This window comes from Tachysurus vachellii, chromosome 10, assembly GCF_030014155.1.
Source record: "Tachysurus vachellii isolate PV-2020 chromosome 10, HZAU_Pvac_v1, whole genome shotgun sequence".
NCBI classification, from domain to species: Eukaryota; Metazoa; Chordata; class Actinopteri; order Siluriformes; family Bagridae; genus Tachysurus; species Tachysurus vachellii.
In genome coordinates, this window is record NC_083469.1 from 3,159,305 (window position 1) to 3,170,000 (window position 10,696).

The following is a 10,696-nucleotide window of genomic DNA, read 5'->3' on the forward strand; positions in this document are numbered from 1 at the left end:
TTACACCAGACCAGTTTCATCTGAAACGCGTCCCAGACCACCTCCTGAAGTGGTTTGAACCATCGGATTTATATCCGTCTCCAAAACGTTTCGGAGGGCATTTAGACCTGGTCTTTTTACCATCGGATATCTATCTGATCACAGAAAACGCAGGAAGTGACCAGGTGTAAAAAGCCCCTAACGGTCATTTCAGTCTAGTCAGAGCAGCACCTGCACCATGGAGGTCTCGTGAAGCTCGTTCAGATTAAGACTGTACATTCCTTCCTCAGCTCCGAAAATCAAATACTGATCTGAAATGAGAAACATGAGATCAATCCAGAGGGAAAAAAAGGAAAAAAAAAAGTCTGCCAAGTAACTGGAGCTTTCAGAGCCGAGCCTCGTACCTCTGGTGTCTGGGTTGACCCAGGACGAAGCGCAGTGGATCTTCAGCGGACATCCGTTAAACACTTTTGAGAAACACGCTCCCATCTGCGCAGAAGAAACACAGATTATTTTAGAACACACACTTTTTTTGTTTATCATCAAACTAATACACACGTTTAAGATCCCTAACGTTTCCTCACGGCGTGACTAAAAAAAAAACATCCTCATTCCTCACCAGCACTTAATTACATTATATTAAATGTAGTCTGAAAACTAGACTTCCATGGCAACATGCACACCAGCCAATCTGAAGCCGGGGTTTAGTTAAACCGTACTGCAGTGTCATAAATTCCTTTATTCGTAAGGCACCAAAGTTTGTTTTTTTTTTAAAATGTATTTAAGATCGAATTTAAAATTTAGAGAAAGCGTGTGCATGGTATGTTGATTGGCATCTCTGGAAAATTGTCCGTAGTGTGTGATTGCGTGAGTGAATGAGTGTGTGTGTGTGCCCTGTGATGGGTTGGCACTCCGTCCAGGGTGTATCCTGCCTTGATGCCCGATGACGCCTGAGATAGGCACAGGCTCCCCGTGACCCGAGGTAGTTCAGATAAGCGGTAGAAAATGAGTGAGTGAGTGAGTGAGTGTGTGGTCGCCATGGTGACGTTCTTCACTTTCGTGCCGTGCAAACGGATAAGCGGCCGATGTACTCACGTGCACTTTGGGCGTAGGAGGCAGACCGTTACACATCGGCTTCTGTGACGCGTGTTAAAAAAAAATAAAGACGAATAAATTCACTGATAAAACATTATCATGGTTTAAACTGGCAGGAAAAAAAAAAAAAAAAAAAACAGACTCACGGGAACGTCTTTACTCCTGCGACTGGGAACGGTGGGGAGAGTCGAGAGTCTTTCCCTCTCTCCGTTCTGCGATGATGCGCTCAATCCATTGCCTACACACACACACACACACACACACACACACATTTATATATATATATATATATATATATTGATTAGACAATTAGACTCCAACATCATCTTTATAGAAGAACCCATTTGAACCCCACAATAATCGATAGACAGCTCGAGGTCTCCACTTGATTAGCACACTGTAATAAACACCATGCACAACACACCATGCCCAGGTCACACTCTCAAGTGCGCACACACACACACACACACACACACACACACACACACCCACACAGCAGTGTATCAGTATAATCACTGTCTTATTCTGGATCATTGTGTATGCTAAATTCTTGGCTAAATCCAAAACCGCAAACTTTTTTTTCCCCCCAAAAGTCCCAGAAGTTTCTCTCTCTCTCTCTCTCTCTCTCTCGTTTAATCCCTCCATAACACATAAAAGCTTCAGAGTAAGGCTTCAGAATATATTTATGTCGCTTTGTAGAAGCCAACATTCTGTTTTCCTATTTAAGCTTAGACAAAAAATTATAAATAGTAGATCCTGGTCTGAAGTTTGTTGCTCTGACTTTTCTAAGCGATCCGAGTACCAGTACTTCCGGTACCGGGTCTCAAATTGGCCTTTTTTCCCATAGACTCCCATTATAAACTTTGGAGGTTTATAACTTGGCAAGCTTTCGAACTATCTACACCAAACTCGACCAGCTCCTTTAGGGTGAGACTCTGAACAAAGGTTTAAACTGGTGCACCGACTGGCCTTCCGGTTGTGCCGAAGCCCCGCCCCCAATATATGCAAAATCAAAAAACTTTTTACAACATGGACATGTGACATATCAAAACACTCACAACAATGAGGGGAACTTCCTCACGTGTATTCTGATGATGTCATGTGACGTCACGTGATGTCACGTGAAAATAAAAAATTTGCACAACATGGACATGTGACATATCAAAACACTCTAAACAATGAGGGGAACTTCCTCAAGGGTATTCTGATGACTTCACGTGACAACAAAAAACATTAGCACAACATGGACATGTGGCATATAAAAACACTCAGCCCGAGGAGGGGAACTGCATCACAGGTTTTCGGTAGACATCACATGCTCGTCTCCACTTGCCTCCAAATGTTTTGGCACCCTGGCGCTCCACTAGATTTCACAAGTTGTATGTCCACTTGCCTCCAAAAAGCACCGGCCTTTACGAATACCTGCCTTGTCAAAGCCAACATCAAAGTTTGTTGTGACAAACTTTACAAATCTAGTTTCTACTTTTTTCCCCCCACAGAGAACAAAAAGGAATCCATCCATTTGTCCACAGACACTTTACTGTCCTTACGCTAACAGTAGGTCTAAAACAAACGCCTGTCAATCAAACGACATGGGCGGGAGTTGAAAAAGAAAGGAGGTGATGAGACAGAAACTGTAGCTGTATGAGATGCAAGCCAGATAGCTTTTACTTCCAGGAGTAAGGGAGGTGAAAAAGTAACCCCGTTTCCATGGTTTTCTTTTTTTTCTTTTATTTCTGGAACCTTCCTGTTTAGCCCGAGGTTGTTTGCAGTTTAAGACACAGCCATGACTGAAACACACTCAAAAACGTTTCCATCAGCCTTTAACGACATCTTTAACATTTTGGTCTCAGCTAAACATTGTTCTTAGCCGTATTTCTGTGTTTATTTGTTCATGTTGGTTGTAAATTTCACATTACAGCAGGTGGATGGAAACTCCATTAGAGACAATGGAAGTCACTACACATCTACTGTGATGTTTACATCTACCAATCACAGGGCGGCATCTGGCTACCGGGGGCGGGGCCAAGCTTACTGTCTTCCTTCTGCTCCTCAGCGTGTAGCCACTCCCAGAACCTAAAACTCCCATCATCCCCTTCGGTCTCTGTCTGAGCGCGCTCTGGAGGCTCTTTACCTAAGCTGCTGCGTCTCTGAGGGGGCAGGCGAGGGGGCGGCGGCCTGGGGGGCACGCAGGAGGTGGGGCGAGGAGGAGGGGCGGGGCTTGCGGAGGCAGGGCAACGTTTGATGGTCCCCTGTCCGGCGCCATCCTCTCCGTCAGGATCGTTCTGGGGAGGGCCAAGAGCCTTGGGCTACAGAGAGAGAGAGAGAGAGAGTGTGAGAGAGTGTGAGAGAGTGTGTGTGAGAGAGAGAGTGTGTAAGAGAGGGAGAGAGAGAGAGTGAGAGAGTACGTAAGAGAGAGCGAGAGAGAGAGAGAGAGTGTGAGAGTGTGAGTGTGAGAGAGAGAGAGAGTGTGTGTGTGTGTGAGAGAGAGAGAGAGAGAGAGAGAGTGTGTAAGAGAGAGAGAGAGAGAGTGTGTAAGAGAGGGAGAGAGAGAGAGTGAGAGAGTACATAAGAGAGAGCGAGAGAGAGAGAGAGAGAGAGTGTGAGAGTGTGAGAGAGAGAGAGAGTGTGTGTGTGTGTGAGAGAGAAAGAGAGAGAGAGAGTGTGTAAGAGAGAGAGAGAGAGAGTGAGAGAGTGCGTAAGAGAGAGCGAGAGAGTTAGAGAGAGTGTGTGTGAGAGAGAGTGTGTAAGAGAGGGAGAGAGAGAGAGTGAGAGAGTGCGTAAGAGAGAGCAAGAGAGAGAGTGAGAGTGAGAGTGTGAGTGAGTGAGTGAGTGAGTGAGTGTGAGAGAGAGAGAGAGAGAGAGAGAGAGAGAGAGAGAGAGAGAGAGAGAAATAATGGTTGAATGCTGAATATTTAAAGTAATTAAAACTCTACTGCCCTAGTTACCTTTTGTTTATCTGTGCGTGTGTTAGAGAGAGAGAGAGAGAGAGAGAGAGAGAGAGAGAGAGAGAGAGAAGGAACATGTATGTTTTATTGTGTTTGTGTTGTGTGTTCTCACCTTAGGGGGTAAAGGAGGAGGAACTTTAGGCCTCATTGTTGAACTGGAGTTTGAACTGAGGAATCAGACGTGCAGTTTAGATTATTAGATCTCACACACACACACACACACACACACACACACACACTCCATAAACATACATGTTTATTGCATGACATGCAATGAGAGCCTTCTCATGACAGACGACCGATCAGATAAGGAGAAGTTAATTTCTGCATCTCAGCCCAACAAGCTTTAAGTGAAGTGAGTTAAGGTGGTGAAGTGTAACATGATTAATGTGTTACGTCTGCTGCTGCTGCTGATGGTGCTGATGGTGCTGATGGTGCTGCTGATGGTCAGTTACAGTGCAGAACATTGAGCAAAGCATCACATGATTAGGTCTAAAATTCCTGCAGGTTTCTGTTTTCTTTTGTTTTTAAACACTAAAAGGTTTTACTTTGTCTGAGGGACGAAAACATCTTCACATTAACACCAGAGACACGAAGCATGAAGAGTTAAGTGACGACAGCCTGTGACATGCACTAACACACACACACAGTCACACACAACCCCCCACCTTCACACACACACAAACCCCCCCCACCATCACACACACCCCCCACCATCACACACAACCTTACCCACCCACCATCACACAGACCCAACCAAACTATCACACCCACCCCCACATCACACCCACCCACCCAAACCCACCATCATACACACCCACCCAAACCCACCAACCCACCATCACTCACACCCCCAAACCCACCGACACACCATCACACACACACACCCACCCACCCACCATCACACACACACCCAGACACCCACCATTCACACCCAGACACCCACCGATACACACAGATACACCCACCGATACACACACCGACACACACAGATACACACACCGACACACACAGATACACACACCGACACACACAGATACACACACCAACACACACAGATACACACACCGACACACACAGATACACACACAGATACACACACCGACACACACCATCACACACCATGTCATGAAACTCATTCTTTCTTTACATGCAATAGGACACAGAGAAACCGAAGAGCGAGCTTCAGAGCTTCAAGTGCTGATTGAAGACAGTGCTAGAGAGAGAGAGAGAGAGAGAGAGAGCGAGAGAGAGAGAGCAAGAGAGAGAGACCACCTGAGCTGAGGATGACAAACAACCATGCGTGTGTGTATGTGTGTGAGAGAGAGACCGAGCTTGCACATCAACACTCTTACTCTCAGACACTTACTGTCCAGCTTCATCATCACCATCCTCCTCATCCTCCTCTAAATGTGTCACATGACCCCTGAGAGAAATGAAGAGGGTGGAGACTAAGAGGGCGTGGCAGCCTCAGAAAAGGGCAATGAACAAGCGTTATGGAGACACACACACGCGCACACCACACACACACACACTCTCCTGAGGACAGCTAAGCAGCACTAAGCAGAGGGAGTTAGTCTAAAAGGCTAATGGAGTGGGAGGAGTTATCTAGTGCTGACCAATCAGGAACAGTGGGTGGGGCTTAACTTACCTCTGATTGAGTTCTTCTGCTACTGATTTTAACAGACTCCTATAAGAGAGGAAGATGAACGGAGAGACAGAAAAACGCCAACAGAGTAAGAGGGACAGAAGGAGTCTATCGGACATGTGCGAGCGCACACATGCACACACACACACACACACACACACAGACACACACACTCAATACAAACAGATATATTAAACACACACACAATATAAACACACAACAGCACACTTACTTATGTTCACCCAGTAAACTATGTGGCTCCAGCTGCAGTTCCTGTGACAAGATACAGACTTTCTCAGAGATTTAATCCCCAAACACACAACACACACACACCATTTACATATATACACAGTTTATACACACACGCAGACATACACTATTTAAACACACACACACACCCCTACATACCGGCTCATGCAGCTCTGTCTCTTTCCAAAGCGGAGGATCAAACTTGACCTGATCAACTGTATCACACAGAGACATTCCAGATCAGCATTCCCAAAATTCCCAGTCAGAATTCCCAAGAAAATTAATCCTTCATTTTTTTAAGACGCACACACGCACTCGCATGCACTCGCGCACACTCACGCACTCGCGCACACTCACGCACTCGCGCACACTCACGCACTCGCGCACACTCGCGCACACTCACGCACTCACGCACAGACTCATTCACTCACACTCACTCACACTAACTCACTCACACTCACTCACACTCACTCACACTCACTCACACTCACTCACACTCACTCACACACACACACACACACACACACACACACTCACTCACAGTTAATCTCTGACAGTGTCTTTTTATCCCGTGAACTTCGGCTTGCTGACGTGATCCGCTGAGGAACGTGCACCGGAGACTGCAAACACACACACACACACACACACACACATGTCTTATAATACATTTTCATAATAACTAGCATGCAAATGTCCCAGGAACAGAAAAGCAGACATCCTCAGTGCCTCCTTACAGATGCCAATGATTCAACACTGAGCCGATCCCTACGCGATAATATAGACGAACAAGAGACGACTGACAAAACCTCTATGACAAACGTCAAAGGTCGTGACCTCACCTCGGGGTCGGCTTCCTCGTCCTCGCCGTCGTGGCTGTCCTCCATGTCGGTGCGGTCGGGGTTGCTGAATTTGTCCAGCAGCTCGATGGCGAGGGTGCGGCTCAGCGGCTGCGATACGAACGGGTGCTATAAGAGACAAGAAGTGAGCTCATGTGATGTCGGGGATTGAAGCAATGCGATTGGACGAAAGCCTGCACCTTTACTTCCTGAGTCCTGCAGTACGCTAATCACTGTTTGGCTAACTAGCTCACGTCCTAACTAACATCTCTGCATCTCTGTGAGATTATTCAGTGTACGTGAATGAATAAGACACCAGACCAACTGGTTTTGTTGGTCAGTACAGATACTTGTCTGGTAACCCACCAGCATGAGAGTTTGATCAGGTGGACGAGGAAGAGTTAAGACCTTTGCTGGAATACGCTAAGAACACAACACACACCTGCAGCAGTTTATCTGCCGTCGGCCTCTTCTTCGGGTTCTTAATCAAGGCCATTTTCACAAAGTGATGAAAGTTATTCGTCCTAAATGCAGAGAGAGAGAGAGAGAGAGACACAGAGAGAGAGAGAGAGAGAGAGAGAGACAGACACAGAGAGACACAGACAGAGAGAGAGAGAAACAGAGAGAACATATAAAAAGGTGGAAGCTTCTAAAAATGTCTTTAATAAGTCACAAAACTCACACACACACCCTCACCCAAACACGCTCACTCACCCCGTCTCGCGCTCACTCACCCCGTCTCGCGCTCACTCACCCCCTCTCGCGCTCACTCACCCCCTCTCGCGCTCACTCACCCCCTCTCGCGCTCACTCACCCCCTCTCGCGCTCACTCACCCCCTCTCGCGCTCACTCACCCCCTCTCGCGCTCACACACACTCACCATTTAAGTTTATCTTTCAGTTTAGGAGGCTGGAAGTTGCTCTTGGTCATGAGGAAAAGAGCTCTGAGGAATTGAGACAGAAAAATCAACACACGTTCATATGTACTTATATTCTCAGATGTGCACGCACGCGCACACACACACACACACACACACACACACACACACAGACAGACACAGACAGACACAGACAGACACACACACACACACAGACACACATAGACAGACATAGACAGACACACACACACAGACAGACACACACACACACACAGACACACACAGACAGACACACACACACAGACAGACACACACACACAGACAGACACAGACAGACACACACACACACAGACACACACAGACACACACAGACACACACAGACACACACAGACACACACAGACACACACACACACACAGACAGACACACACACACAGACAGACACACACACACACACAGACAGACACACACACAGACAGACACACACACAGACAGACACACACACAGACAGACACACACACAGACAGACACACACACAGACAGACACACACACAGACAGACACACACACAGACAGACACACACACAGACAGACACAGACACACAGACACAGACACACAGACACAGACAGACACACACACACACAGACAGACACACACACAGACAGACACACACACAGACAGACACAGACACACACAGACACACAGACAGACACACAGACAGACACACACACACAGACAGACACACACACACAGACAGACACACACACACAGACAGACAGACACACACACACAGACAGACACACACACACAGACAGACACACACACAGACAGACACACACAGACAGACACACACACAGACAGACACACACACAGACAGACACAGACACACACACACACACAGACACACAGACACAGACACACAGACACAGACAGACACACACACACACACAGACACACACACACAGACACACACACACAGACACACACACAGACACACACACAGACACACACACAGACACACACACAGACACACACAGACACACACACACAGACACACACACACAGACACACACACACACACACACAGACACACACACACACAGACACACACACACACAGACACACACACACACAGACACACACACACACACAGACACACACAGACACACACACACACACACAGACACACAGACACACACACACACACAGACACACACACACACAGACACACACACACACAGACACAGACACACACAGACACAGACACACACACACACCTCATTGGATGCAGGTCAAACATGGGAGGTTGCAGCTCAGCCAGCTCTATAGCAGTGATGCCCACGGCCCAGATATCACACAGCTGGTTATAACCTCCTTTACGCTCTACTGCAGCCACCTCCGGAGCCATCCTGTACACACACACACACACACACACACACACACACACACACACACACACACACACACACAATGAAAGAAAGATATAAAATGTAGCATTATTAGGGGCCACGCCTCCTTCCGTGAGACTAACAGAGGCCACGCCTCCTTCTGTGAGACTAACAGAGGCCACGCCTCCTTCCGTGAGACTAACAGAGGCCACGCCTCCTTCCGTGAGACTAGCAGAGGCCACGCCTCCTTCCATTAAAAAGCCAGAAGAACAGAGCAGTACTTTACCAATATGGCGTTCCAATGAAGGACTTCCTCTTGGCCAGAGTGGCTGAGATCTGAGCCGAGACGCCAAAATCCGCTAGAGACAAAAACACTGACGATCATTTATATTCTATCTCTAATTTATAACTAAATTATATACTTCTATAACGTGTCTCACCCAGCTTCACATAGCCGTTGTCTGTCAGTAAGATATTTGCTCCCTATGAGGAAAAAACAATAATGAAAAAGGTGGCAAACTAAAGCAACAAGGTCAAAGGTCATAGGGAGATGATGTGGAAGCCTACTGTACCTTAATGTCTCTGTGCATCTTGCCTTTGTTGTGGAGGTAGTACAGGCCCTGAGACACACACCATACACTTTACACTCACATTTGTGCAAATGTGTGTGTGTGTTTTTGTGTGTGATTAGAATATTGATATTACACAACAGGCTGCAGCGTGTAGTGTTTAATTGTGTGTGTGTATATACAGGAGTGTGTTTATAGTGTGTGTGTGTGTACCTGAAGGGTCTCCCGGGATACATATGCAATCTGTGACTCCAGCAGAGGTCCGGTCACTGAAAGAGAGAGAGAGAGAGAGAGAGAGAGAAAAGAGAGAAAAGAGAGAGAGAGCAAGAGAAAAGAGAGAGAGAGCGAGAGAGAGAGAGAGATGGAGAGAGAGGGAGAGAGCGAGCAGGAGAGAGAGGGAGAGAGCGAGCAAGAGAGAAGAGAGAGAGAGCAAGAGAGAGAAGAGAGAAAAGAGAGAGAGTGAGAGAGAGATGGAGAGAATGTGTGTGAGACAGACACACACACACACACGTCAGTTGATTATTCCATTAAAAACCTATGTAGTTTAATAAAAGCACACCCCATCTACAGAGCAGCCCGGGGTCACGTCCCAAACCACACACTACCCTAATAATCATTATGCTTAGGACACAGATGGGATCATTGGTGTTTATCTACTTTATAAATAGTGCACTGAATGTGGGCCGCAGCCCTGACTAAACATCATGTGTCTTACTCAGAGCCGCCAGCAGGACGCAGGATGCTGAGCGTTACAAACTGCATCACTGCATCAAGTGTGTAAAGGTGAAGTGCACTTACCGTGGTAAATGTCCTGTAGTGAGCCGCCGCCACAGTATTCCATACAGATCCATAATTTATCTCTCCTGAAACACACACACACACACACACAGGTGCACACAGAAATAAATGAGATTAATGCAGCTAAATAATAAAATAAAAATTCCAATAAACCGATAATTTGATATTAATAATAACAAACTTTACATTGTCATTCATTGTTATTTATTATTAAAGATCATCTGAGGATAAAAAGCAGTTGTGTGTGTGAGTGTGTGTGTATATGTACGTCTGTGTGTACGTGTGTGTGTACACACGCACGTGTATACA

At 46.6% G+C, this 10,696-nt stretch overlaps 1 protein-coding gene across 4 annotated transcripts in view; it reads right to left on the reverse strand.

Moving 5' to 3' along the window:
* The window catches only part of map4k3b (mitogen-activated protein kinase kinase kinase kinase 3b), a 38,005-nt gene that overhangs the window by 12,134 nt on the left and 15,175 nt on the right, over positions 1-10,696 (reverse strand). The window contains exons 4-23 of one of the 4 annotated variants that reach the window (XM_060878938.1): positions 10,388-10,452; positions 9,803-9,858; positions 9,593-9,640; positions 9,461-9,503; positions 9,307-9,379; positions 8,910-9,041; positions 7,636-7,698; positions 7,198-7,279; positions 6,759-6,884; positions 6,461-6,539; positions 6,079-6,134; positions 5,903-5,943; positions 5,674-5,712; positions 5,392-5,448; positions 4,135-4,189; positions 3,209-3,383; positions 1,221-1,312; positions 1,075-1,116; positions 384-468; positions 211-290 (exon numbers count right to left, since the gene is read on the reverse strand). In XM_060878938.1, the coding sequence (XP_060734921.1) occupies positions 211-290; positions 384-468; positions 1,075-1,116; positions 1,221-1,312; positions 3,209-3,383; positions 4,135-4,189; positions 5,392-5,448; positions 5,674-5,712; positions 5,903-5,943; positions 6,079-6,134; positions 6,461-6,539; positions 6,759-6,884; positions 7,198-7,279; positions 7,636-7,698; positions 8,910-9,041; positions 9,307-9,379; positions 9,461-9,503; positions 9,593-9,640; positions 9,803-9,858; positions 10,388-10,452 (1,489 nt within the window). Of the gene's footprint in view, positions 1-210; positions 291-383; positions 469-1,074; positions 1,117-1,220; positions 1,313-3,109; positions 3,384-4,134; positions 4,190-5,391; positions 5,449-5,673; positions 5,713-5,902; positions 5,944-6,078; positions 6,135-6,460; positions 6,540-6,758; positions 6,885-7,197; positions 7,280-7,635; positions 7,699-8,909; positions 9,042-9,306; positions 9,380-9,460; positions 9,504-9,592; positions 9,641-9,802; positions 9,859-10,387; positions 10,453-10,696 lie in introns of all 4 variants that reach the window. The other 3 variants (XM_060878935.1, XM_060878936.1, XM_060878937.1) reach the window with 3 other exon arrangements.